The sequence below is a fragment of the Clupea harengus genome, chromosome 16 (assembly GCF_900700415.2).
Source record: "Clupea harengus chromosome 16, Ch_v2.0.2, whole genome shotgun sequence".
In the NCBI taxonomy this organism is placed as follows: Eukaryota; Metazoa; Chordata; class Actinopteri; order Clupeiformes; family Clupeidae; genus Clupea; species Clupea harengus.
In genome coordinates, this window is record NC_045167.1 from 24016608 (window position 1) to 24043986 (window position 27379).

Genomic DNA, 27379 nt, shown 5'->3' on the forward strand with positions numbered 1-27379 from the left:
GAGACAATTTGACGCCATACAGGGATCGAGGGTGGGCCCGCTATGCAATCTTCCCTAACAGGGGGCCCGTTAATTTACGCGTGTATGTCTTTGGGCTCGGCTACGGGCCCCGACACCTTACGGGCCCAGGTGCAGCCGCACCTGCTGCACACCCTATAGCTACGCCTCTGGTACCGTCTCAACTGTACCCCACACAAAATCGCACTTCATGTTTATGAGCAAATGATGAATAAATTAAATAAGTTATGGATATTATTGATTGATAATATTTTGGTGGGTCCAGGACCTCAAATGCAGGTATGAGTCATACAGAGTGTGGCTTACAGGGTTATGTTTGCTGGTTCTCTCTTGTGTATTGCTGGGTTGTCGAAATAAACAAATGCAGTTTGCAGTTAACTATATATGCAAGTTTTTATGCTACTATAAGATGGATATTGCATTTCAAAACTAAAGGAAAACAATCCAAAATCTACAATCCAAATATATTTCTATGAAAATGTAATTTCAGATGCCATTTCTAAATGTTCTAATATTTTGGCTAGTATTATCTTAAATGATACACCCAATAGAATATAGACAGTTAGGCCTAGGCTACTGCTTAAATGATGCTACATGTGAGAGGACTTATTGTGTTGTGTATTGTAAAACCCAGGGACATGATAGTTGTTATCGGCATGGAACAGTTTTCTTGAGAACAGATACAAATCTGTAGCAATGAATGTGTGGTTTTTGTCTTTGGCACTACAATATTGAGACAGAAGACGGATGACATAGCAAAACAAACATTTACAGCTTTTCACTGTTTGTTTTAGAGCCAATAATGAATTGGTAACATGTTATAATTAAGATTATTACACGGCTCCTCAGAATGTTGCAAAACGTTCCATTGATTTGAATGGGCCAACCCAAAGTTCAGTGGTCTCATATTTCTTTTTACTGACTGCTGCAAAAAATGAATGACCACTGCCATTGGCAACGGCTTTTGTGCTTCCAATACACTGCTTTCATATAATTCTGCATATAGTCAGTTTACTTAACATAATGGAAATTCACTGTAACTTGAAGTCAGCTGGTAATAGATTGCTACACAACACCTGAAACTTTAAAGTTATGTCACGAACGGCAACAAAAGCATTAAATAAAGGTATTTTGGCAGGTTGAGGTATACTAAGAGGGATAATGTATAGCCTGCCAGTCAGTATCGGGAAATAAATCCTTTCAAGACAAATCACGATCCTTCTGCTGCGCGTCGGATTCCTGGTCGTCCCATCTGGATTTATTTTCCGATACTGACTGGCGGACTATACATTATCCCTTACTGGATGAATCATGGTTGTGATAACCTGTGGCACATGGCCAAATCACAACTGTGGGGAATTCTTTACCATCCCCAGTCTGACTTTTGGCATATTGCTTGTTTTATACAACAGGTATTGTGCCGTCTTCGGTAAGCTCTACGCTGACAGCCAGCTAAACTCTTCCTACAAATCACGACTCTGAAGATGTACGTAGTCCACAGGTTTAATGATAATAGATAGGAAGTGTAAAACTGAAATTTACAAAAGACATAGACAAATCAATTCTAGCATAAACATATAGTCATTGCATACAGTTACGATAGGTTAAATAAACATATATTGTATCTCACAAAATTCACAATAAAGGATAAAACATACCAACGATGCCTTGTTAAGGTCCAGATGTATGCAGGTTAGCTGTAGATAACACGAACATTAAATAATACGCTTGAATTGGCTGAACTGATTAGTTCGTTTGTCTTATTTATAGTTATATAAGGGTCACGCGAATTGACAGTTAAGGCTTAGTTCGTACAATGACAACTTGAAATGAAAACACTTATTGAAGCGCACGAACCACAACGGAAACACAATAGAATGTTAAACATTGTGACAAAACATCTTTTCTTTGCACCTCCCAACCAGACACACCGTAACAAAACAGGTATACTATACCAACTAATTGAGACACCAGATTTTAATTTCCTTCAGTTATTTATATTATGTATTAATTAATTCCAACTGGAGTGTTCAGTGTTAAGTTAGAGAGGCTACCCTGGATGGTGCCTCAGTGAAATGTGACTGCTTATCCTACAGTGCAAAACTGGCAAAATGGTCACCTTCCTTTCTGCTCTCTGTCATTTTTTAAGAATTGAATGGTGATGTCGTACAATTTAACAGCTGAAGTCCATTACACAAATAGCTTAAATAATGCTTAATAAGACCCTAGATTTAATACATTTGAAAAAAAAATAATTACAGGTACTGCTGGATTTTGCCACAAATGAGACAAAAGCAACGTTTTTTTTTACCCTCACACTTGTCCCACGTGTTCCACCTCTACACTCCACCCACGTGTTTCGCTGACTCAGGCTGAGAGGAGCTTAAAAGCAACCTCTCAGAAGCTGAAGAGACAGTTCTCCAGAGACACTCTGAAGATCTACAACTGGTGAGTAAGTGTTGACTTCACAAGTTGTACTGTTTGTCTTGATATACAAAGAACAAAGCAACAAATGAAAAGGAGGCATATTGTATCCTTCATAGTTAGTGATGATATAAGGAATTACACCATGTATATACGTACAGTTTAATTAGTGTGTACTTCATCATAATACTGATTTTGATAATTATTATTATTAGTTGTAGTAGTAGTAGTAGTAGTAGTAGTTAGTAAGATCACTAAAGTTGTTCAGTGCAAAAACTGATAGTCAGCTGCAATGTTCCCTCTAATTTTTTTCAGCACTGAGCAAATATTTTTTTTCTGAGCGCACATTTCAGCACTGTGAGCAGTTCGCAACCACGCAACCTAGCGAAAATGACCACGAGCCTGCGTTAGCCATAGGGGATTCAAAGAGATGACAGCAAATGCATCAATATGTCTAAAAGGTTGATATTTATTCAATATCCTTTATAATGGTTGGACTGGGACATTTTTAATGATGGTGTTTACCAGTCAGTTTAGTTGAACTTAAATGATCTTTGGTTGAACTTCAATAAGGTTTAGGGAGGTTATGACTGGTTCACTGGTTATGACTGAAAATTATATATATATATATATATATATATATATAAAAGTATCCAAGGTGTTCAGTCATTTCTCAGCAGGTACAACATCTAAGTGGAACTTCATTGAAAGAAAAATGCTAATGCAGTGCTTAAGAATAATTATTGGCCTATTTAATTGACGTGGTGTCATTTTTCCTAAAGGTAAATCTGCAAAACATGGAGTATACTGTCCGGAGTAGCGTTTCTACCTCTATCATTATAGGGATTCCATGCGTCATCAATTCCCAAGTCCTCCCTATGGGCCACGCAGTGTTGCTCAGTCAGGTGCGGTACCTGACGCTTCAGTAAAGCAGCCGCTCCTTTATGTCTAACATGACAGAAGCACCATCTGAAGTAAACATTACCATTTTGTTCATGCCTAGCGCATGATCTGCGTAGAACTTGGTAATGGCATCAAGGATGTTTTTTTTTTTTTGCAGTGCATCCTGAAAGCTGGATGATTTCAGCACAAACGGTTTGCTCCCGAAACTTAATGTAAAGCACAAGCATCTTCGGTGAGAATTTGATAGAGTTCCCATGTCTAAGTCTTAATGTTTTCAATGCGTCTACATGGACTTTCTGTGTCAGATGACGGTTTGGGTAATCATGCTTCCACTCGGATTAAGTTTTTCCACGAGCGAACTCTCCTTTCGCTTTTGCCTCCGAGCAGAATTTGCAGTTCACGCCACTCCTTTCTTCGTAAATGTAAATATGTCTGAAAGTTGTATCCTACCTGTGTCAGTTTGGACTATTTCATCTAGCCACTCATGTTTAAACGTTAGGCAGACCTTTTTCTGGGGCACCTGCTCTGCCTTTCTTTTCGCCATGGTAGCCTATAACTGCTGGAGCAGGGCCCGCCAAGAGTAGCCTAAAGGATTCTTTGTAGGCTATGTAAACATACTAACGTACATCCGGCTTGGTTATCAGACATGTCCGTATTTTAAATGTTTATTACCTAGCCTACATCGCCTTTGATGCTCAGATTTTTAACCCCTAAAAGAAAGTCGTTTGTGCGGTCTGAAAAATGTGCGTGGTTTGAAAAATCTATTGCGCGGCCACTTCGACTGGCCTGCGCGGCCGCGCGCGCGCGCAGTTTAGAGGGAACATTAGTCAGCTGTAATTGAACTGCGATTGGTGAGTTTATAAATATCTTGTATAAGGTGAGGCTTAGTTCCTTTAGTAGGTTTGCGGCACTCATTTGGCAATTTTATAATGTTTTCTTCCTTTAAATAAGACATTTTCTGTTATTTTAACACTAATGAAATGATAATTGTCTCATAAAGGCTAAATAGTTTTTCACTCGAATATGAGAGGTAAGGATTCCACAGTATGGTAGTGACACTGTATGAAAAGCGGGAGATAATGTAAAGATTTGTGTTTTGTCTTTTTTCAAACAGCGGGAGGCTGCTGTAGCTTTTCCTCGTTCCAGAATACATTGGTAAGAAACATGAACGATCCTAATTAATAATATCGTTAAAAAATCTATTATATGAGGGATTTGTCGACTGACATTTTAAGGCAGATAGCAGCATTATTGCTCACCAAATAGACACTTTTAAGGGTGAGGGGATATTGATGGTCATGCATATTTTCTCAGGGACACTTTGTCACTGTTGCGGAGGTGCTTGTTTATATTTAAAATTAATTCAGCAGTCTCTATAAATAATACAAAAGACAAGTTATGATCCCTTTTTACATTACGTGTACATAGACAATTATTATCCAATAGTGAATTGATCAGTAGAATGGACAGAACCAGGGGCGGCCCTAGCACATTTGGCGCTCTAGGCGAGCTTCACTCCTGGCGCCCCCCCCCCCCCCCCCCCCCCACACGAAAACGGAACTTTCACATAAACACAACAACGATCGCGACAATGAACAAACATGAATTCAAGAACAAATCACTGAGAAAATGTCACGCCTGTGCTGGACTACGCTCCGGCCACGCCCCCTGTTGAACTGTTTATGGACACACACACACCTCCACGTCATCTTCCCAATCGCCTGCAAATAATGTTTTCTTAGTCTTCTGAAAGTGAATCTAAAATGATATAACAAAAGTATGTATTTTCATCATTTGTTAAATGTAGCTATTATGTAGTTATTAAGCATTTTGGTGTATTTGGACAGCCTGAAAAAAAAATTATCCCAAGATGCATAGCTCTTGATTAGTTGAATCATGTCTAATTAAACTGGCTAGCTCGCTCCACCAAAACTAAAGCTGTCCAAATTTGATTAGGCCTTACTCAAATTTTTATGACGCAAAATGACGCAAATTGCGGTACAGCTGAACTTGAACTGATGTTTCTACTGAATGGCAATAACAAGGAACGTCACAAGTCACTGGCTAGCTAGCGTTAGCTAACTAGCAAGATTACATACAAACCATTCGCTAAAGTTGACAACACTTGGATTTTTACCAGTATTCCTCACTTATTGACAAGTTACCGTGTTTGGCGTCCTTAATGGGTGTGCTATGCAATGAGTAAGGTATGTGTAGTGTTGTTGCACTGGCTATTGGCTTTATATGTGCGCCTATTTTAATCATGTCTTTTTTTGTATAATGTAGAATAAATGGACATCATTTTTTATATACCCGCCTCTGTAAAATCATTAAAGAACTATGTGACAGGGAGTAGGAAAACGTTCAATGATAAGGTACATCTTTTCTTAACTCCACTAAAGTGCCGCGGGCAATTCACGCATTCGTGAACGTTTTCTTATCTGGAATTCATTCTAGGCTAGAACAGGATTTAAGGATTTACCTTTCTCCTTGGCACGTTTCTTTTCTTCTTCCTTTCTTTTCTTCCTAAATTGCGCCCCGGATGGCTTTTGCCTCTTCATTATTTTTTTCTTCAAAGTTTCTTGAACACACACACTCTAACCAAACGCCTCACTGTGCTTGCATGTTCTGACAACAACAAGGACGTACGTACCCCTTCCGTTTTCGATTTTTGGCTAATTTTACCCTAATGTTAGATTTTTTTTTTATGTCAAAATATTGGTTGGAGATATAGAAGGGGGTGCAAAAAAAAACCCACAATTCTTGTTTTTCTTTTTGTTTTTTTTTGCTGGGCGCAGTTTTTTGCGCCCCCCTCTGAGTGGCGCCCTAGGCGACCGCCTATACCGCCTGCAGGAAAAACCGCCCCTGGACAGAACTATTGAAGTTGCATGTGTTTATTCTAGGTCTGTCAAAAGATTTAAAAACATTTACTAATTAATCTCACATTATGAAATTCATTAATCTAGATTAATCGCTATTAAAAGTTTGTTTTTCTTCTAAAGACTACATTTTATAAATTAACGAGTAATCTCTTCAGACGGCTTGTATTTTAGACACTGTTGTTTAATGGTATTTTTTTCGTGCTCTCTCGCCGTCATACAAGGAATGTATGCGAGACACAATGGTGCCCCCCGACGGTAAATCGTAAGAATTGTTCCCTGAAGCAATTCGGAACACCTCAGTCAGCCCACCGTCTTCAACTATGTTGATGGGCCGACAGTCACCGCCAAGCGCCAAACTGCTACAGCGTTGGTAACCTTTTCATGGATTGGTCTACTTATTTTCCTAGAGAAGTCGTGGAGTGTGGGTTAGCGACCATCTAACCTGGGGCTGCTTTCTGTCGGGTGCTTTGCATTAACTTGAAGACGAGCTGCTTCTGTGATAGCTAAATTCAGCTTCCATGATGTTCCACTACCATCTCGGTCTCTCCTATCTAACTGACGGCAGGCACGCGGCGGTTTCGTGTCAGGGGTCAACGCCAGGGGTGTAACTATAGGGGGTGCAGCAGGTGTGGCTGCACCTGGGCCCGTGGAGTGTCGGGGACCGTAGCCGGGCCCAAAGATAAACATGCGTCGCTCGACAGGCCCCTCCCACCCCCAAGTACAGCGACGGGTGTCGCTCGACGGGCCCAACCTCAGTCTCAACACAGCGTCATATTGTCTCGGATATGCTTATGTTCAAATACGCGCTGTTTTTAAATGAATGGAAGTGTCAAATGCTGTATATACACTAGAAAAGGCAAACTTATCTCAGTCAAGGTGGTTAATATTTTTGGGGAAAAATTAGCAATTTATAACAAAATCATATGCTTATCCTACATACACTATAGAAACTATAAAAAAAACTATTCAATTAAATGAATAAGTTCTTGTTTTCTTTGGTATTTTTGTGATTAGCAATGATGATTGCTGGGTAATATGTATGTTGTTGTCCAATGTCAAGTCTCTATTTGATCATGTGACAATACAATACGCTATAGTTAAACCAATTCTGATAACCTAGTTCATTGAGCTCTACACAGCACAACTTCACTCGTAACAATGCCTTTTAAGCACAAGAGTGGAAGTAGAAAAGGGCAAGAGAAAAAAGAACAGGAGGAGAAGGCGGCAAAGCTGCCTAAATTAGATTATTTTGGCTTTTTAACTACCCCATCAACTAGTCGCCAGCCCACGGAGGGCTGAAACACACCAAACGCGTTTCTAAAAACGTAGACGCTTCAAAAACATCTTGGCAAAACAGCCGCAGACGCACCAGGTTGTTTTGCCCGGTGCCTATGAAGAGGAGCTGCGTGCGCAACCTGCCTGGGCCGAGTGTGACATTGATGAGCGGTGCGCCTCCGCGCCTTGCACTGGAAAGTTGAGAATCAGGCCCGGGGTGGGTAATCGGGAGAATCGGGAGAGTTTTTAATTTCGAGAATTAAATTGTTTTGACATTTGTAACGTTAGTCTATCTTGTCTTAAAGTAGGCTATACACGTTCCGCACTCTGACACCGCAGCCTATGCATGGGTTGTACCATGCGAGTAAGTTCTCCCCTCCCAAATAGAGTTGGTTGGGTCCATAGCCCGTCTTTTCCAAAAAGTTTTCTCAGATAGTGTACCGATACCTGGGCCGGCCCTACCGCAACGATACGCGTCGGGGAGGATGGATGGGAGGAAGAGGCCAGGATGGGCTGAAAAAGCCAGGTTAAAAAAAGAAAGAAAAGGCATTGGAGGAGGATGCTGCCAAATGTGCAAAAAAGCTTACCGATTTATTTTCAAGAGGACAAACACAAGTGGCAACTGGTAAAGAGAGACATAGGCCTAATGATTAGCAACGTAACTATTCGGCTAACGTTGTAACGTTGGTTAATATCGTTGTAGCGTTGTCAACCTATTCGCAAGCAAAATATTAAATTGAATTAAAATATTAGCCTTTTTATATGACCAAAAAAACTGTGCCATTTGTGTCTATTTAATACTCTCACAGTACAACCTCCTCACAGATGCTTATCATGTCATTGGGTTAGCATATACGTTTCTGTTGACTTTGTCCATCACACATAGTCCAGGCAAAATAGCGTTTTACGACAGACTAATTGTAAAATAATTTGTGATTATGGGGCGTGTTTCAACCGAACCAGGAAAAAAAAACGCCTCTTCGCTCAATTGGATATACCTAGAACCAATTAGAGCAACGTAGTATGACCATAACGTGGACCATCGGGGCGAGCTGATACATTAAACTTTTACCGGATCCCGTAGGAAGGACGGCAAAAACATCTTTTCGATCAACAAATGCCTTGATCGCGTTTCTCTGTTCCTCTTTCAAAATGAATGTGCTGTCAATGTCTTCTAAAACAGACTCGAATCTCCACATTTCAGCTATCCAGCGGCAGCCATGTTTGTTGAAAACAAATTCAACCCAAACGCTCATTGGTGACGTGGTTGATTACGTTACGGTTGATTATCTGTCCATCATCGTATAAAGCCCGCCCTGATAATTTGATTGGTCTATCTATCTCCTCACAGATTTTTGTGAGAAGATAGTTTCTCCCCAACGGAGCAACACCAGACCGAACTTCCCGACCTAAAATTTTGTGGGCGGGGCTAAGTTCGTCTGGCATTCAGGCTAGGAAAATACCATACCAAGACACCATTGCGTATCGCATACATTCCTTGTATGACGGCGAGAGAGCACGAAAAAAATACAATTAAACAACAGGGTCTAAAATACACGCTGTCTGAAGTGATTACTCGTTAATGTATAAGATTTAGTCTTTAGAAGAAAAACAAACTTTTAATCGCGATGAATCTATATTAATGAATTTCAAAATGTGAGATTAATTAGTTAGAGAGAGAAAAAAAACGAGGGTCAGTTGTGTTTATGAGCACCGGCTTCTAGCTGTCGGCGCCACTGCTTAAGAGTACAGCAGCGCATATTTTCAAGTGTAACCATTGAACGGATCCCGTTTAACTGCCACAAGAGTTGTCCATCTTGTAAGTATAACTGCCACAAGAGTTGTTCATCTTGTAATAAAGGTCTCAATGAGGAAACACGCTGTACTTTTTCTATTTTCACTGCATTTTAATATAGCCTATAAATAGTGCATTTTAATATAAAAATATTAATGATTAATTGAAAATCGATCGTTAATTCTCCCGCCGATCGATTAAGACAATTTAATCGAATGCCCATCCCTAGTACAAACAGACACTAGAGGGCAGTGTAGCACATTCTCTGGACCAATGTCAAATTACTAGCCTATATTACAACATTAACAAAATTTTAGCCCTGAAGTTAGTTGCAATTGCAAGATTTAGTAATGGACTTGATGAGGAGTGATGATTAGGAGATTATTACTGTTCATAGTGTAGTAAAAGTTTCCTCTGTGTCGGGTCTGTGTCCCTTTGTCCTCCAAAGGTGGCGATGTTTTCTCAATCTCCCAGCAACACTCCTTGCTCCATTCTCTCACCACATGCAGTTGTCAGTTGTCTCCACACGGCAGCTCCATAGCAGTTCCACAATAGCATACAAGTAACATGCTCAGATATATAGGTTTGTCTAGGGGCTGGTTCCATGTGTGTGTCAGGAAGCCTGGCTACTCAGAGAGGGCTGGCTACTCACAATAACTGTATGCACGGAGACTTTTGGCGCCAGTGTACTTAATGTAAATTTGAGTGTGGATATTGGATATTTTGGATGGATCTTTAGGTGGTAGTGTTACTCAACCTTTTGGTTCATATTAGTTCAAATAGTATATGAAAAACACCAATATTCTTGTAGTAGTATTTGTGAAGTCCAATAACATGCCCTTCAGTGTAATATGTACTTGGAAGAGTAAATATAACTATTATTTAATTGTACTAAACTACACTGGGCACAAAATAAAAAGCAGGACATACAGGTTTTTTGGACACATCATCATTCATTGGTTATGAGGTCCCTGTGCACTGCAGGTGCCACGTGACGGTTGTAATTGCCTTTGAATTAGTCTCATAACATCAATTACAGTCAATTAAACAGTCCTGTATAATATTGTAATTCCAGTATTTCCATCCTATGTAAAGTATGCATTACCCGCACCTCAGACCAACAAGATTACGCAGCTGAAATTGAAACAATGATAAAGAAATTCATAATAACTGTTATTGAGCCTTATAATCAAGACTGAAACGAGGACCCATTAAAAAGCATACAATACATTTGGACAGATGGAAGCAAGATCACAGTGCACAAACAGAAGATCTGTGAGATCTATAGAGAATGTCAAAACTAATCAAATACCAAATGTAAATTGAGCATAATGTACACAGTATAAGTATCCCCCCTGTCCCAAATTCAAGCTCATCAACGTGTAGAATTTCATAAAATCAGTGATATCCTGCAGTAATATTATGGTAGTTAAACAGTAAGTAATTGCTAACAGATTCATTTTTTCCAGTTTCTGTAGCCAAGAGAAAGTTAGCATTGTAGTACCTAATTATCTTGCAGAGATTAAATATGTTGATGTGGAAAAGCCCCTCAATAAAGCTCTGAGGTATACATCAAGTAAGCAGAACAAACTCAGTCATAAAATTTGATATTATACTTTTTGATATTAGATACTTAAACCATAAAGAGACATTCAAGATTTTCAACCACTGCCTCAGGCTGTCAGATAATCAGCACTGTAAAAAGTGCATGGAGATCTAGCAGGACCTTGACTTCATCAACCTATATGCAATTGGAATGGAAATTAGTTTTGTTTGACCACAATGTATATTTGCATTTTGTTTTTCATTCTTAGACAGTAACATGAAATGTAGTCACACTTTCATTTTTGTATTTCTTAGGAAAGTTAACCATGGCATCCACTCAGATCATTAAGGCAAAAAAGTCCTTCACCACTCCAGATAAGCTTCGTCAAGACACTCAAATGATCATGCAGCCCTACGCCAACTGGGAACAGCACTTGACTCCAGCTCCTCTGTCAATTGCTGTCCTTGGAGAGTTAATATTTATATCCTCCAAAGATGATTTCTCTATCAACCGAAATCCACCAAAGGATGGATTCCAGTTCATCAAGTACCCCAATTCATTCAGAGCGTGTCTCATGCAAGTGTGCAATGCTGGATGGTATGCTTTTAATGAAGCACACACCAGTATGGACCAGATTAGACTCCACACTGCAAACGTGCCACAGTATGTCAGAACGGCTGTTGAAGTTATTCTCAAGAATGATGATACACTTTGTCGAGCTGTACTGCCAGACACCTTAAAATACATTGACAACATAGCCAGTGAATGTTTGATGCTGTCCACCTCTACCAAGGACAGGTTTGAGATGGTCATTTCATTGGTTCATGAGATCCTTGAAGCAAGTACGAGTGCAAAAGAAGTTTACAATGAAGATCTCAAGAATGTAACACAAAAGATGGAAGAAAATGAAGTCCGCAAGATGTCAAAGATGGAAACAGACAAAAGAACAAAAGAAGATTTACAGAATTTTAAAACTAAACTGGATGCTGCTGAGAAGCTGTTCGACAAAGCAATGAATTCAATGCCAAGCGGATGGGACATGATTGGGATGAATCTGGTAGAGGGACTCTCAGAGAGTCTTAATACTCTAGTTTCTGGCTTAACCAATGTAGCGACCTTGAAGTTTGAACAAATGGCTTGGGGGGGAGGCATGGGAGGCATGGGAGGCATGGGAGGCATGGGCCAAACAGGCTCTGCACCTAACACAGGCACAAAACAAGGAGAAGCTGGATTTATACAAGGAAAGGAGCAGATGGATGAATACTTTGCAGTGAAGGAGGTGTACCAACAGTCAAGCACCATCCTGAAATTGGCTGAGATAATGAAGCATCTGACGGCGGAAAGTAAAATCGATTGGGCAGACTTGTATGACCAGAAGCATCAAAAACCAAAGAGTGACTTCACAAAAGAAATGCTGGTGGAAGTCAAAAACAGCATTACCTCACTGAAAGGCACAAATGCAAAAAACACAGCACTAGAAATCTGCGAAAAAGGCATATCCATTTGCACAGAGATGGCAAGCATTGCACCCAAAGGAGAATGTGAAGCCTCAAAAGAACAACAGCTGATTGAAGAAATTGCAAAACTGCATGAACAAGCTCAGACCTTCAACGCAAAAGGCAAACAAGTCACTAAGACCACACCCTTTTCCCCGACACCACCAGGGCTATCCCAAGCACAAAGTAAAGGTAAGAAGTCAGCATCCACGTTTGCCGCAGAAAATGCAAGAGTCCAGATTGAGGAGACCAGAAAAGCCCTGGACACTGCTAGACAAATGTACAGCACAGCCGTGGAGAGATTTGAGAAGAACAAAGACGAGTTGACTGAAATTTTGGTCACTCTGAAGAACTGTGACATCAAAAAGATAGACTTTAAGACGACCTTGGAGATTCTAGCTCAGGGTCTTACTGCCCTGGGAAAAGTGAAGGAGCAGTGGGAGAAGATGGTGCGTTTCTTTCAAATAGTGTCCACCATCATTAAAGCCTCCATGAATACTGCTATAAAATCGTTCACAGGCACAGCCAAACAGGCCTCTGAGTACTCTAGCAGCGCCTTCCTGAAGGACATGGTCTACAGCCAAGCATTCCAAGTCTCCAACATTGCCAATCTGGTGAACATGATTTCAAGCACATACACTGAAGTGTCTGAGAAGTACATCATGGATAGGGTCAGCAGCCTAGGAAGACTCATGGCCCTGGATCAGAACAGTCCAGAGTTTGACGTGGAGCGTAAACAATTACAAGACGGTTGTGTGGAAGCCCAGCGTGGTATACTAGCCCTGGTCCAGAAGAACAAGACTGACTTCAACCTGAAGACAGAGGAACGTATGGTCCAGCTTCAAGAGCTGCGGGCTCTGTTACCCCCACCTACAAACGAGGAAGAGGAGAAAGTCAAGCGGATCGTCAACTCCCCTTCTGAGGACGTCGACCAATTCATCTAAAAATTCACTTCTGAGGGAGAAAGAAGACAAAGCATTTCACATGGCACCCTGATGACATTTCTATTCTATTTCTATAAATCTGTAATGATTTCTTTTCTGCGCAAGACGCTAGCTTTTTTTATCCTAATTTTTTTTTTCAAGCGTGCATACTAGAGACAACTCGAGGCAGAGTTGAAGGTGAAAGAGTCTGTAGTGAGCTGGACATATGGAATTCCAAAATGGGGCCAATCCTCTAATTGATGGATGAGGTGGTCAAAGTGAGAAATAAACCCTGTATCAAGTGAGTGATCAGGACTCAACCCAGCTGTGATGCTGGAACCTTAAAGTTTGTGAAAATCATCAGCTCTTTGCTTGACAACCAAAGAGAAATAAAATATGAGAACCAACCCTGTTATTTACTGAAGAGGAAACAGGTATAACTTTTTTGATGCATGGTGTTTGTTGAATTTGCCTGATTTTGAAATAACTGCTCATTGATATATAAATTACATTTATCTCAATTGAATTATTCCTGGCCGAACTCCATTGTTTTCTGTTGTATTTCAATTTCTGTTTGCTTGCTTGTCAGGGTTCTTTTTTATCCTTTTTGAAGAATGGTTATATTGTCAAACTTTGACAGCAAAAATAAATGTGCCATTATATAAGGTTTTGCGTTTGTCTTTATTTTGTCAGTCTAAGGGGACACACCAAGTTTTTATGTGATATCTGCATAGGCAAGGCAAGACAAGTTCATTGAAATAGGATATTTCATACACAGATACAATTCTATGTGCTTTGCATGAATAAAATAAAAAAGAACAAAATAACAAAAAATGACAAAGAAAAACACAAGAGTCTAGGGATGGTGATGTACTTAACACACATGTGACACAAACCGAATTACCTGACTGAAATAATCAGTGTCATCCAGGCCCGGGGTGGGTAATCGGGAGAATCGGGAGAGTTCCCGGTGGGCCGCTTCACTTCTGGGCCGGTCGAGAATTTAATTTTTTGACATTTGTCACATTAGTCCATATTCTCTTAAAGTAGGCTACAGACGTTCCGCATTCTGACACCGCAGCCACTGCATGGGTTGTACCATGCGAGGAAGTTCTCCCCTCCCAAATAGAGTTGGTTCGGTCCATAGCCCGTCTTTTCCAAAACGTTTTCTCAGATAGGCTAACGATAGCTGGGCCGGCCCTACCGCAACGATACGCGTCAGGGAGGATGGATGGGAGGAAGAGGCCAGGAGGGGCTGAAAAAGCCAGGTTGAAGAAAGGCATTGGAGGAGGATGCTGCCAAATGTGCCAAGCTTACCGATTTATTTTCAAGAGGACAAACACAAGTGGCAACTGGTAAAGAGAGACATAGGCCTAATGATTAGCAACGTAACTATTCGGCTAACGTTGTAGCGTTGGTTAATATCGTTGTAGCGTTGTCAACCTATTCGCAAGCAAAATATTAAATTGAATTAAAATATTAGCCTTTTTATATCACCCAATAAATGGGATCCATAGACTTTGCAAATATTATGCAAATATTGATAACAAAACTCAAACTTGATCTGTGTATGCAGTAAAATTACTCTTCATTTTTCTTTGTAGCTTCTGAGCAGCAGATATAATAAGCCAGTCTCCTGCTGAAAATTATGAGACCGAAATTTGCAATGAGGAGGCCATGACTACAAGGACAGGTAGAGAGGATAACAGAGTAAACAATATGAATTAAAGTTATTTAATGTAAGAAAGAGCAGTATATCATATAAGTTTCTGTTGACTTTGTCCATCACACAGGTTGCATGTGAGAAAAGATTCTCAACCTTAAAATTTGTGAAGAATAGGCTACGGAGCTCATTGAGTCAGGACAACTTGGAGGCTTTCATGTTAATGTGCACAGAGAAGGAAATCCTCATGTCTATAAGCAACGACACAGTTATAGATAAGGTGGCTGAAACCAGTGCACTGCTTAGGCGGTTACTGATGCTGTTGCTGCTATTCGCAATGTAACTGTATACTGTACTGTGAGTTGAACTGTAAACATTAGTTCAATATGCCTCTTTGTTGAAGAGTGGGATACATTTCAAATGCTTTATTTATTTATTTTTGCTTTTGTCAATTTATCAACCTATGCTTGTGGAATAGTGGAATATTTTTTGTTAACTTCTCAGCTTAAGTGGATTATTATTTAACCTTTACATTATTTTTTGAACCATGGTGTTAATAATAATAAAAACTACAGAATAGTAAGAGCTGAACTGTTGCTTCATTCATTCAATTTCCACTACCATGGAAAAAGTGGGCCGGTCTTGGGCCTGAAATTCCCGGGCTGAAAAGTGGCCCCACTCCGGCCCTGGTGTCATCCTGTCATCACGTAACAAAGTGAAAGACCACCTACACCTTGTGTGTACCATGTCTTTATATGGGATCAACACATATTAAGCTATACATTCTTAACATTTGATTCTTTTGAAAATCCTGACCTTGCTGTAGATCTGGCACCACATTGGCAAAATTAGCTTTGTTTGATAACTCTATATTCTTACTTTCTGCTTGGCACATCCAGGCACATCTCTGTAGGTAAGTTCCACCTCACCCCCCCCCCCCCCCCCCCCCAAAAACTCCTTAAAATGTGTTAAAGGGCCCTTCAAAATTCCCTCAAATTCTCCTTTAGCTGTAATCTTTTCAATCAAGCGCTCAAGAGTGAGTAAAGTTTATTTTTGTGTGAAGTTAAAGTAAAGTAAAGCATTTGGCTTTTCCACTAATATCGCTGGATTGGCTGCACTACATTCAACACATGAACTCATTATGCTCATGGCAAACAAATGTGCATTTGGAATATTTAACAAAACTTTTTCTTTTAATGTTTTGAGCAGGTGTTTTTATGGTGTCAATAGTTGTTAACAAAGTTATCAAAATCTCTCAACATACAAAATCTTTCTTAACAGACTCCTCCCTTTCAGGTGTTTTGTAACAGTCCATACAGAGGAAAGTATAAATTCCCCCAAAATACTGAAAATTACCATCAATGTCCCAGAATAACCATAAATCCATGAAATTACAGTGGAACGTTTCCTGTTCGCAACCCTACCCACAATAAAATGAGAAATGCTCTAAAATGAGACGCTAATACAGAACAGACGCACATTTTCATGACATGGTGGACATGCGAAAGGCATATTAAATATGGCCGGGACAACTGTAGTGATGTACACATCATATTAAATCTCATATTTCTTTATTAATCTGAACTTTGTCTGTGAACATTTTAGCACAACACCAGTTGTTTATTTCACGAAGACTCAAAAACAGTCATGTTCCTTCTGCATTTTCTTATGGAATACCAATACGCTCCGACCACTTTATTGGTTGTCAAGACATTTGTTGAACAGCTTCTTGTGGTGCTTCTCAGGATGCCCACCCATGTGGTCCACGGTAAGCATTTGTCTGTGATATGTCTAGTTTGATAGCAAGCCACATCCACAGTCGAGGGCATAGTAAGGAGGGACATAGCGAAATAGATGGGCGCTTTGGTGTTTCAACAAGGATTCAACTCATGGTACAACCAAAGAAGCCACTGGTACTGTAACAAAACTTTTTTTATCGTGATGATTATTTGGTATTGGAAGTGCTGCTATAGTCATTGATGGTAGGATGTGTTGTTTGATTTGTACAATAATAACCAAGCAGCACACTATACAGGCAGCATGCATATCAGTTTGTAGCATGCATGTGAGTTTTTTTTTTTAGTGTACTTAGTTGATTGTTCAATTTATATTGATGTTTGATGTGCTTTCTTAAAAACAACAATGCTGCATACGGTTTGCATTCATTTCAGTCATTAGTTGGGATTGTTTCAGCAATTCCACCTGTTGTAATCTTTGGTACTTATTTCATTCATTTGGTGGATTGAAATTGTTTGAAATGTATTTGCATTTTTGTATGACTTACGTATGCTTTTTGAGTTTTGAAGGTTTTCAACCTGGGCCCCGTTCCTTCTACCTGCTAACTGAGTTAGCCGGATAATTCTACCCATGTACTGTACAATACCCATCTTAGATGATCTGTGACTCCACCTGCCTCATAACAAATGTTGAGGCCAAGTGGCCGGGCTCCGTCCACGACTCCAGAATATTCCGAGAGTCTACACTGTGCCACAGCTTCGAGCAAGGTATAGCAAATCTCATATCATTCAGAAATTGCTTATTTTATGTAGAGGTGATCCAACATTGTACATATCATATACTAGGTCACTACGATGGACTCCTAATTGGAGACAGGGGTTATGCCTGCAAGCCCTACCTCATGACCCCCTATGCAGAGCCAGCACCAGGCCCTCAAGCCCGTTTCAACGAGGCTCTTGCTCAAACGAGAGCCCGGATTGAAATGACCTTCGGCCAACTGAAGGCCAGATTCAGATGTATGCGGGGGCTGCGGGTGGCACCAGACAGGGCATGTGACATCACTGTGGCATGTGCAGTGCTCCACAATGTGGCTACAATCAGGAAGGAGAGGATCCCAGTTATCATGGACCATCCTGAGGATGACCTAGAGCCAGTCCACTTGGATGAGCAGACCGGACGGCTGCAAGGGACAGAATTGCCCACCATCATTTTAGTTGAATTTTTCATTTGTATGGTTAATGGGTATATTGTTTGCCACCCTCTTTGCTTTTAAGTTACCCATTAATAGTCCATCCTCAGCCATCATTGAGTCCATCCCCACCTCATCAATCACCGTCTGGTTTGCCGCCTCCACTGCCAAGGACAAAGGCAGACTGCAGCAGATCATTCGGTCAGCCGAGAAGGCCATCGGCTGCGACCTGCCGTCTCTCCCAGACCTGTTCCACTCCAGGACCAGCAAGAGAGCATGCAAGATCATCGCTGATCCTTCCCATCCCGGTCACCACCTATTTCAGAGACTCCCATCTGGCAGAACCTGAACAGTTTCTTCCCCACTGCAGTAGGGCTCACACACTGCACCACACTGCTATTTTGTTAACACTTGCTCTTGCACAGTATACTAATACTTGTTTTGATTATTTGTATTTTTACTATTACCCTTATTTGTATTCTATTTACGTGTACATATATATATTGTTGTCTATGTCCCATGCTCCGAAATCACCAAGTCAATGTCCTGTATATGAGAGTATACTTGGCAATACAAATAATTCTGATTCTGAATAGAGGAACATGTTCAAGAATAATTTAAGAGGTCCATGTTGTAGAAAATAAAGCCTTTATTTGTACTCTATTGGTCAGCCTGTAAATTAAGGTGCACAAGAAAAATAATTTCAGTTCAGTTACAATTCATGCCAAAGCTCACAAACACTTAAGGCAAAGCTTTGCTTTACATGGTTACAGTAACATCCAGCCTGCCTATCAAGCAATGCAATCTCCTTGTGGATCTTCCTCATTTTCAGCTGGTAGTAAGCAATTTCTGTACATCTTCATGGTCAACCTGAAAAAAAGACAAGAATGCCAACTAAACTCAGACCTCCCCTCACAATGTGAGGGTATTAAATCGGAACTCACCTTCCTCATCCCCAGTTCCAGCAGAGAGAGAGAAGCGCCAGGCTCCGGTGGACGTGGCCGTGGTCCAGCAGGATTTGCCTAAAGGAATGCATTGATGTAGTCCAAATACCACTCACAAGGAGTGAGTTGGATAGGAGTATTAGTTTAGATGTATTAAAAAAATTGTATGAAACACATTACCAAATCAGTCATACATTCTGTTACTTATGGTTGGGTTTATAGTCAAATCAAATATTTGTTTTCTTTGTTGGGACCCCCTGGCACCCCATCAAGGAAAAGGATCCCTAGGCTATGGGTGTCTGGACCCCACTTTGAGAGTTTGTTGACCTATTGTTTGTTTTTGGTTATTTAAAACATGTAAATGTATACATACATACTGTATATGCTGTGCATCATCTATTCAGAGAATATTATATAAAAGAAAATGAATGTAAATAAACCCGTTTGTACTCTTTTTTTTCCTTGCCCAAAAATAATTGATAAGAGAATCGATAAGGAATCGAATCGATAAGCAGGAATCGGAAAGGAATCCGAAGTGTTAAAATCTTATCAATTCTCATCCCTAGTCATGAGCATAATGAGTTCATGTGTTGAATGTAGTGCAGGCAATCCAGTAATATTAGTTACTTACTTTAACTTCACACAAAAATAAACTTTACTCACTCCTGAGCGCTTGATTGAAGGGGAATTTGTACCTTTAACACATTTTAAGGAGTGTTGCATAATTTTTTGGGGCGGGGGGGGGGTCCTCTTATCACCATCCATAGGCTCCTCCTATGCTCTTACAACCTGTTAGAATGCAATTCAAATGTAATGTTCTATTCTTTGTCTTTTTTGTTCTTTTTTATTGTATTTATTTAAAGCACATAGAACTGTCTCTGTGTATGAAATGTATTATATGAATGAACTTGTCTTGCCTTGACTAGGCAAATATCAAATAAAAACTTGGTGTGTCCCCTTAGACTGACAAAATAAAGACAAACACAAAACCTTATATAATGGCACATTTATTTTTGCTGTCAAAGTTTGACAATGTAACCATTCTTCAAAAAACTTCAAAGGGATAAAAAGGAACCATGACAAGCAACTAAACAGGAATTGAAATACAACAGAAAAAAATGGATTAATTAAACTGAGATGAATGTAATGAATATAACAATGAGCAGTTATTTAAAAATCAGGTACATTTTCAACCCCATGCATCAAAAAACTTAAACCTGGACAAGTTCTTCTTCAGTAAATAACAGGGTTAGTTCTCCTATTTTATTTCTCTTTGGTTGTCAAGCAAAGAGCTGATGATTTTCACAAACTTTAAGGTTCCAGTATCACAGCTGGGTTGAGTCCTGATCACTCAATTGATACAGGTTTTTTTTCTAACTTTGACCACCTCATCCATCAATTAGAGGACTGGCCCCATTTTGGAATGACATATGTCCAGCTCACTACAGACTCTTTCACCTTCAACTCTGCCTCGAGTTGTCTCTAGTATGCACGTTTGAGAAAATGAGGATAAAAAAGCTAGCATTCTTGCACAGAAAAGAAAAACATTACAGATTTATAGAAATAGAATAAAAATTTCATCAGGGCGCCTTGCAAAAGAGAAGTGAATTTTTAGGCAAACTGGTCGACTTCCTCAGGAGGCGAGTTGACGATCCGCTTGACTTTCTCCTCTTCCTCTTTTGTAGGTGGGGGTAACAGAGCCCGCAGCTCGTCAAGGTGGACCATACGTTCCTCTGTCTTCAAGTTGAAGTCAGTCTTGTTCTTCTGGACCAGGGCTAGTATACCACGCTGGGCTTCCACACAACCGTCTTGTAATTGTTTACGTTCCACGTCAAACTCTGGACTGTTCTGATCCAGGGCCATGAGTCTTCCTAGGCTGCTGACCCTATCCATGATGTACTTCTCAGACACTTCAGTGTATGTGCTTGAAATCATGTTCACCAGACTGGCAACGTTGGAGACTTGGAATGCTTGGCTGTAGACCATGTCCTTCAGGAAGGCGCTGCTAGAGTACTCAGAGGCCTGTTTGGCTGCTCCTGTGAAAGATTTCATGGCAGTATTCATGGAGGCTTTAATGATGGTGGACACTATTTGAAAGAAACGCACCATCTTCTCCCACTGCTCCTTCACTTTTCCCAGGGCAGTAAGACCCTGAGCTAGAATCTCCAAGGTTGTCTTAAAATCTATCTTCTTGACATCACAGTTCTTCAGAGTGACCAAAATTTCAGTCAACTCCTCTTTGTTCTTCTCAAATCTCTCCACGGCTGTGCTGTACATTTGTCTAGCAGTGTCCAGGGCTTTTCTGGTCTCCTCAATCTGGACTCTTGCATTTTCTGCAGCAAACGTTGCTGCTGACTTCTTACCTTGTGCTTGGGCTAGCCCTGGTGGTGTCTGGGAAAAAGGTGTTGTCTTAGTGACTTGTTTGCCTTTTGCGTTGAAGGTCTGAGCTTGTTCATGCAGTTTTGCAATTTCTTCGATCAGCTGTTGTTCTTTTGAGGCTTCACATTCTCCTTCGGGGGCAATACTTGCCATCTCTGTGCAAATGGATATGCCTTTTCCGCAGATTTCTAGTGCTGTAGTTTTTGCATCTGAGCCTTTAAATGAGGTAATGATGTTTTTCACTTCCTCCAGCATTCCTTTTGTGTAATCACTCTTTGCTTTTTTATCTTTCTGGTCATACAAGCCTACCCAATCAATTTTGCTTTCCGCCGTCAGACCCTTCAATTGCTCAGCCAATTTCTGGATGGTGCCTGCCTGTTCGTACACATCCTTCACTGCAAAGTATAAATCCATCTTCTCCTTTTCTGTGCCTGGTTTCTGTGCTGAGCCTTTGCCTTTGCCTTCCTTGCCTACCATTTTATCAAAGTTGAAGGTCACTAAATTGGTTACGCCAGAAACTAGAGTAGTAAGACTCTCTGCGAGTCCCTCTACCAGATTCATCCCAATCATGTCCCATCCGCTTGGCATTGACTTCATTGCTTTGTCGAACAGCTTCTCAGCAGCATCCAGTTTAGACTTATAGTTCTTTAAGTCTTCTGCTGTTCTTTTGTCTGTTTCCATCTTTGACTCCTTGCGGACTTCATTTTCTTCCATCTTTTGTGTTACATTCTTGAGATCTTCAGTGTAAACTTCTTTTGCACTCGTACTTGCTTCAAGGATCTCATGAACCAATGAAATGACCATCTCAAACCTGTCCTTGGTACAGCTGGACAGCCGCATACATTCACTGGCTATGTTGTCAATGTTAGCTAAGGTGTCTGGCAGGACAGCTTGAAAAAGTCTTTCATCATTCTTGAGAATAACTTCAACAGCCGTTCTGACATACTGTGGCACGTTTGCAGTGTGGAGTCTAATCTGGTCCATACTGGTGTGTGCTTCATTAAAAGCATACCATCCAGCATTGCACACTTGCATGAGACACGCTCTGAATGAATTGGGGTACTTGATGAACTGGAATCCATTCTTTGGTGGATTTTGGTTGATAGAGAAATCATCTTTGGAGGATATAAATATTAACTCTCCCAGGACAGTAATTGACAGAGGAGCTGGAGTCAAGTGCTCTTCCCAGTTGGCGTAGGGCTGCATGATCATTTGAGTGTCTTCACGGAGCTTACTTGCAGTGGTGAGAGACTTTTTTGCCTTAATGATCTGAGTGGATGCCATGGTTAACTTTCCTAAAAAAATACAAATTGAAAGTGTGACTATATTTCATGTTACTGTCACTGCAGTCATGTATTGCTAAAAAAGAACAACAACATGCAAATATACATTGTGGTCAAACTAAATAAATCTCTATCCAATTGCATAAAGATTGATGAGGTCAAGGTCCTGCTAGAACTCCATGCAGTTTTGACAGTGCTGATTATCTGACAGCCTGAGGCAGTGGTTGAGAATATTGAAAATCTCTTTATGGTTTAAGTATGTAATATCAAAAAGTATCTAGTATCAAATTTTATGTGGCAGGACTTGACTGAATTTGTTCTGCTTCACAACTTACTTGATGTATACCTCAGGTCCTTATTAAGGGGCTTTTCCACATCAACATATTACATCTCTGCAAGATAATTAGGTACCACAATGCAAACTTTCTCTGTGCTACAAAAACTGGAAAAAACTGAATCTGTTAGCAATTACTTGCTGTTTTACCGACATAACATTATCGCAGGATATCACTGATTTTATGAAATTCTCCACGTTGATGCGCTTGACTTTGGGATAGGGGGGGATACTTATACTGTGTACATTATGCTCAAATAACATTTGGGATTTGATTCGTTTTTACACTCTCTATAGATTTCACAGATCTTCTGTTTGTGCACTGTGATCTTGCTTCCATCTGTTCAAATGTATTGTATACTTTTGAATTGGTCTTCGTTTCAGTCTTGATTATAAGGCTCAATAACAGTTATTATGAATTTCTTTATTATTGTTTTAATTTTAGCTGCGTAATCTTGTTGGTCTGAGGTGCAGGTAATGCGTACTTTGCATAGGATGGAAATACTGGAATTACAATATTATACAGGACTGTTTAATTGACTGTAATTGATGTTATGAGACTAATTCAAAGGCAATTACAACAGTCACATGGCACCTGTAGTGCACAGGGACCTCATAACCAATGAATGATGATGTGTCCAAAATCCTGTATGTCCTGCTTTTTACTATGTGCCCAGTGTAGTTTAGTACAAGTAATTAATAGTTATATTTACTCTTCCAAGTCCATATTACACTGAAGGGCATGTTATTAGACATGTTATGCTATACTGAAGAATATTGGTGTCCAAAATATCCAATATCCACACTCAAATTTACATAAAGAACACTGGCGCCAAAAGTCTCCGCGCATAAAGTTATTGTGAGTAGCCAGCCCCCTCTGTTTGACCTCTGCACACCTAGGGCCAACTACCCCTACTGTTCCCCTTCCTGACACACACATGGAACCAGCCCCTAGACAAACCCATTTATCTGAGCATGTTACTTGTATGCTATTGTGGAACTGATATGGCTTGCCGTGTGGAGACAACCGACAACTGCATTTGGTGAGAGAATGGAGCAGGTTCATTCCACGCCAAAATTGACAATTTAAGGAAAAATCCCCACTCAACTATCTCAGATTTGGCTGAAACATTAAAGGTTGTTTATACACTTCTAAATAGGAATAGTCCCAAATATTAGCTCTCTATAATCATATTTTAAGCCTAGAAAGTTTGAAGGAGCTAGCTTAAATACTTTTCTAGTAATAGCAATTTGAAAATGGCTCTTCAGAAAACGCTGCTAAAAAGCGTCTTAAGAACAGGCACCCCCTCCCCCCTAAAACATCTTTTTGTGACAAAACTATTGGTAGTAGAGAGCTAATATTTTGGACTATCTACCTATTAAGAAGTGTATGAACAACCTTGATTTTTTTCAGCCAAATCTGAGACGGTCGAGTGGGAGCCATTGTCCCGTTTGGCGTGGAATGACCCAGCAAGGAGTGATGCTGGGAGATTGAGAAAACAACAAGATAACTTCAATTAGAGCCAGTATTATTTCTGATGATAACTCAGATAGCCTCAGAAAACACTGTAAAAAAAGATGCAACCATGGGAAATTTCACCTGCATCACGTTAATGGATCTTTGTAACACTGTCACTGAGTGCAACTCCTCCACCTCATGTATTGACCCTGTACCTAAAGCATTTTTTAAGCGGGTGTTCGACAGTGTTTCAAGTCATGTCCTGAAGAATATAAATACATCTCTTCAAACTGGCATCTTCCCAGATGCCTTCAAAACAGCTGTTGTAAAACCCGTACTAAAGAAACCCAACCTAGATGGTAATGCACTGACCAACTATAGGCCAATTTCCAATCTTCCATTCATTAGTAAAATACTTGAAAAGATAGTTTCAGTGCAATTAGGTCATGACATCCTAATCAATCGTCTTTCTGACTGTGTTAAACTGGTTCAGAACATACATCAAAGGGAGAAAGTTTTATGTCAGGCTTGGAGATCACGTGTATAATAAACATGACATCTGCTTTGGGGTTGCACAAGGGAGCTGCCTTGGTCCATTATTATTCTCACTATACATGCTGCCACTTGGGGACATTAGAGAACACAATGTATGTTTCCATAGTAATGCGGATGACACGCAACTGTACATCTCTGCTGAACCAAATGATGCTGCAGCTATAAACTCCATTACTACCTGTCTTTTGGCGATAAATAAGTGGATGAGCAATCATTTCTTAAAGTTACACGTGGACAAAACTGAGATCCTACTAAAACTAAAAGAGAAATGCTGTTTAATATTCTGGGGAAATGAACTCCCTGGATTAAATCTGACATTACAAATCTTGGTGTTATCTTACATTCAGATCTAAGCTTCAAGTAACACATTAACAAGGTGACGAAAACATAATTTTTCCACCTTAGAAACATAGCTAAAGTACTACCATTTATAAAAAACTGATTCATGCCTTTATTTCAAGCCGGCTCGATTATTGTAATGCAATTCTAACTGGCCTCCCGAAAAAAAAAAAACTGAGAGACTTCAACTCATTCAAAACTCTGCAGCTCGGCTATTAACCAGAACCAAGAGGAGAGAGCACATTAGTCCAGTTTTAGCTGCTCTGCACTGGCTTCCAGTAACATTTAGAATTAATTTTAAGGTCCTTCTTATATACAAAGCAGTGGCGGTTCTAGAATTTTTACTAGGGGGGCCAAGGAGGGGCCAGTGTTTAACCAGAGGGGCACATACAAATTATAAGATTTTTGTAACCAATAGTAGCTAGGTAGTCATATATAATAATATATAGTAATAATATAATAATTATAATAATAATATTATAATAGTATTGTTTTTAGTTTTAGTTTCATACATCTCTTCACCTGAGCCTTTAACTAGCCATGACTTCGCACCACATCTATATAAATATTTTTTATTTATTATTACATATATTTTTTTAATGTTTTATTTTGATCTTCATCGTGATATAACGTAATATTAAGGGGTTAGATAAACTATATCTCTGCAGAGTTTTATTTTCTATCTTATGTTATGCATTTTATGTATTCTATTTTTTTTATCTTAAATCTGTATGGACTCTATCCTAGTTTTTATGTTTTATGTTTATTTGATGTCTATTTTTATTTGTATCACTGTGCATGTCATTTCTTTGTGCACGTAATTCCTTTGCTGTTAAGCACTTTGACGAATTGTTTTGTATGAAAGGTGCTATACAAATAAAGTGTATTATTATTTGTATTATTATTATTATTAGTAGTAGTAGTAGTAGATTATTATTATTATTATTAATAATATTGTTATTAATAAAACATCACCACCTTTGGAGGACAAAGGGACACAGACCCAACACAGAGGAAGCTTTAACTACGCTATTAACAGTAATAATCTCCTAATCATCACTCCTCAGCACTTTCCATAGTGTTGATAAAAGTGTTGATAATAGTTTTGATAATAGTGTTAATAATAGTGTTGATAATAGTGTTGATAATAGTGATTCCTCACCGTAGCAGGAGAAACTGACACCCTGCCCAACAGACAGGCATTTTATCGAGTCCTTAACTAAATCCTGCATTTGCAACTAACTTCAGAGCTAGAATTCAGTTCTGTCATAATACAGTTTAACAGTTGATGTTTCCAATCCAGAATTTTCCATAAAACGACACTTTCAATTCTCTCTCCTAATCCTATCTCCAAATGCAATAATTTACATTCTACTTATCAATTCACTATTGAATAATAATTATCTGATAATTGTACACGTAATGTAAAGTGGGACCATAACATGTGTTTGATTGCTAGAGACTGCTGAATTAATTTGAAACATAAACAAGCACCTCAGCAACAGTGACAAAGTGTCCCTGAGAAAATATGCATGACCTTCAATATCCCCTCACCCTTAAGAGCATCTATTTGGTGAGCAATTATGATGCTATCAGCCTTAAAATGTCAGCCCACAAGTCCCTCATATGATGTATTTAAAGATCAACGATATTATTAATTGTTGAGGTTGTTACCTAGGATTGTTCACGTTTCTTACCGATGTATTCTGGAGCGAGGAAAAGCTACAGCAGACAGCAGTGATCTGTTTGAAATCTGAAAAAATGACAAAACACAAATCTTTACATCATCTCCCGCTTTACATACAGTGCCACTACCATATTGTGGAATCTTTACCTCTCATATTCGAGTGAAAAACAATATAGCCTTTATGAGACATTTATCATTTCATTTCAGAAAATGTTTCATTTAAATGAAGAAAACATTATCAAATGGCCAAATGAGTGTCGCCAACTGATTAAAGGAACCAAGCCTCACCTTATACAAGATATTTATAAACTCACCAATCGCAGGTCAATTACAGCTGACTATCAGCTTTTTCACTGAACAACTTACGTGATCTTACTTTCTACTTACTACTACTACTCCTACCTCTACTACTACAACTAATAATAATAATTATCATTATTATGATGAAGTACACACTAATTAAACTGTACGTATATACATGATATAATTCCTTATATCATCACTAACTATGAAGGTTACAATATGCCTCCTTTTCATTTGTTGCTTTG

The 27379-nt window shown here is 39.5% G+C and overlaps 3 protein-coding genes across 4 annotated transcripts; 2 read left to right on the forward strand and 1 right to left on the reverse strand.

The window, feature by feature from the left end:
- Positions 1-4449: 4449 nt before the first annotated feature.
- Positions 4450-13796, forward strand: LOC105893363. The gene is made up of 2 exons (XM_031583251.2): positions 4450-4500; positions 11158-13796. The coding sequence occupies exon 2, from the start codon at positions 11169-11171 to the stop codon at positions 13281-13283; it is 2115 nt and encodes a 704-aa protein (XP_031439111.1). The 5' UTR covers positions 4450-4500; positions 11158-11168; the 3' UTR covers positions 13284-13796.
- Positions 13797-17317: 3521 nt separating this feature from the next.
- LOC116224045 (putative nuclease HARBI1) lies at positions 17318-18079 on the forward strand. Its single transcript, XM_031582597.1, has 2 exons — positions 17318-17429; positions 17508-18079. The coding sequence occupies exons 1-2, from the start codon at positions 17318-17320 to the stop codon at positions 17933-17935; spliced, it is 540 nt and encodes a 179-aa protein (XP_031438457.1). The 3' UTR covers positions 17936-18079.
- Positions 18080-19786: 1707 nt separating this feature from the next.
- LOC116224139 lies at positions 19787-27231 on the reverse strand. Of its 2 annotated transcripts, XM_031582986.2 has the most exons (3): positions 27219-27231; positions 26842-26897; positions 19787-22469 (listed from the first exon to the last, which is right to left on the reverse strand). In XM_031582986.2, the coding sequence occupies exon 3, from the start codon at positions 22456-22458 to the stop codon at positions 20407-20409; it is 2052 nt and encodes a 683-aa protein (XP_031438846.1). In that variant the 5' UTR covers positions 22459-22469; positions 26842-26897; positions 27219-27231; the 3' UTR covers positions 19787-20406. The 2 variants fall into 2 exon arrangements, with proteins under 2 accessions (XP_031438846.1, XP_031438847.1); XM_031582987.2 differs by lacking the exon at positions 27219-27231 and having other exon boundaries at positions 26819-26894.
- Between the last annotated feature and the right edge of the window lie 148 nt (positions 27232-27379).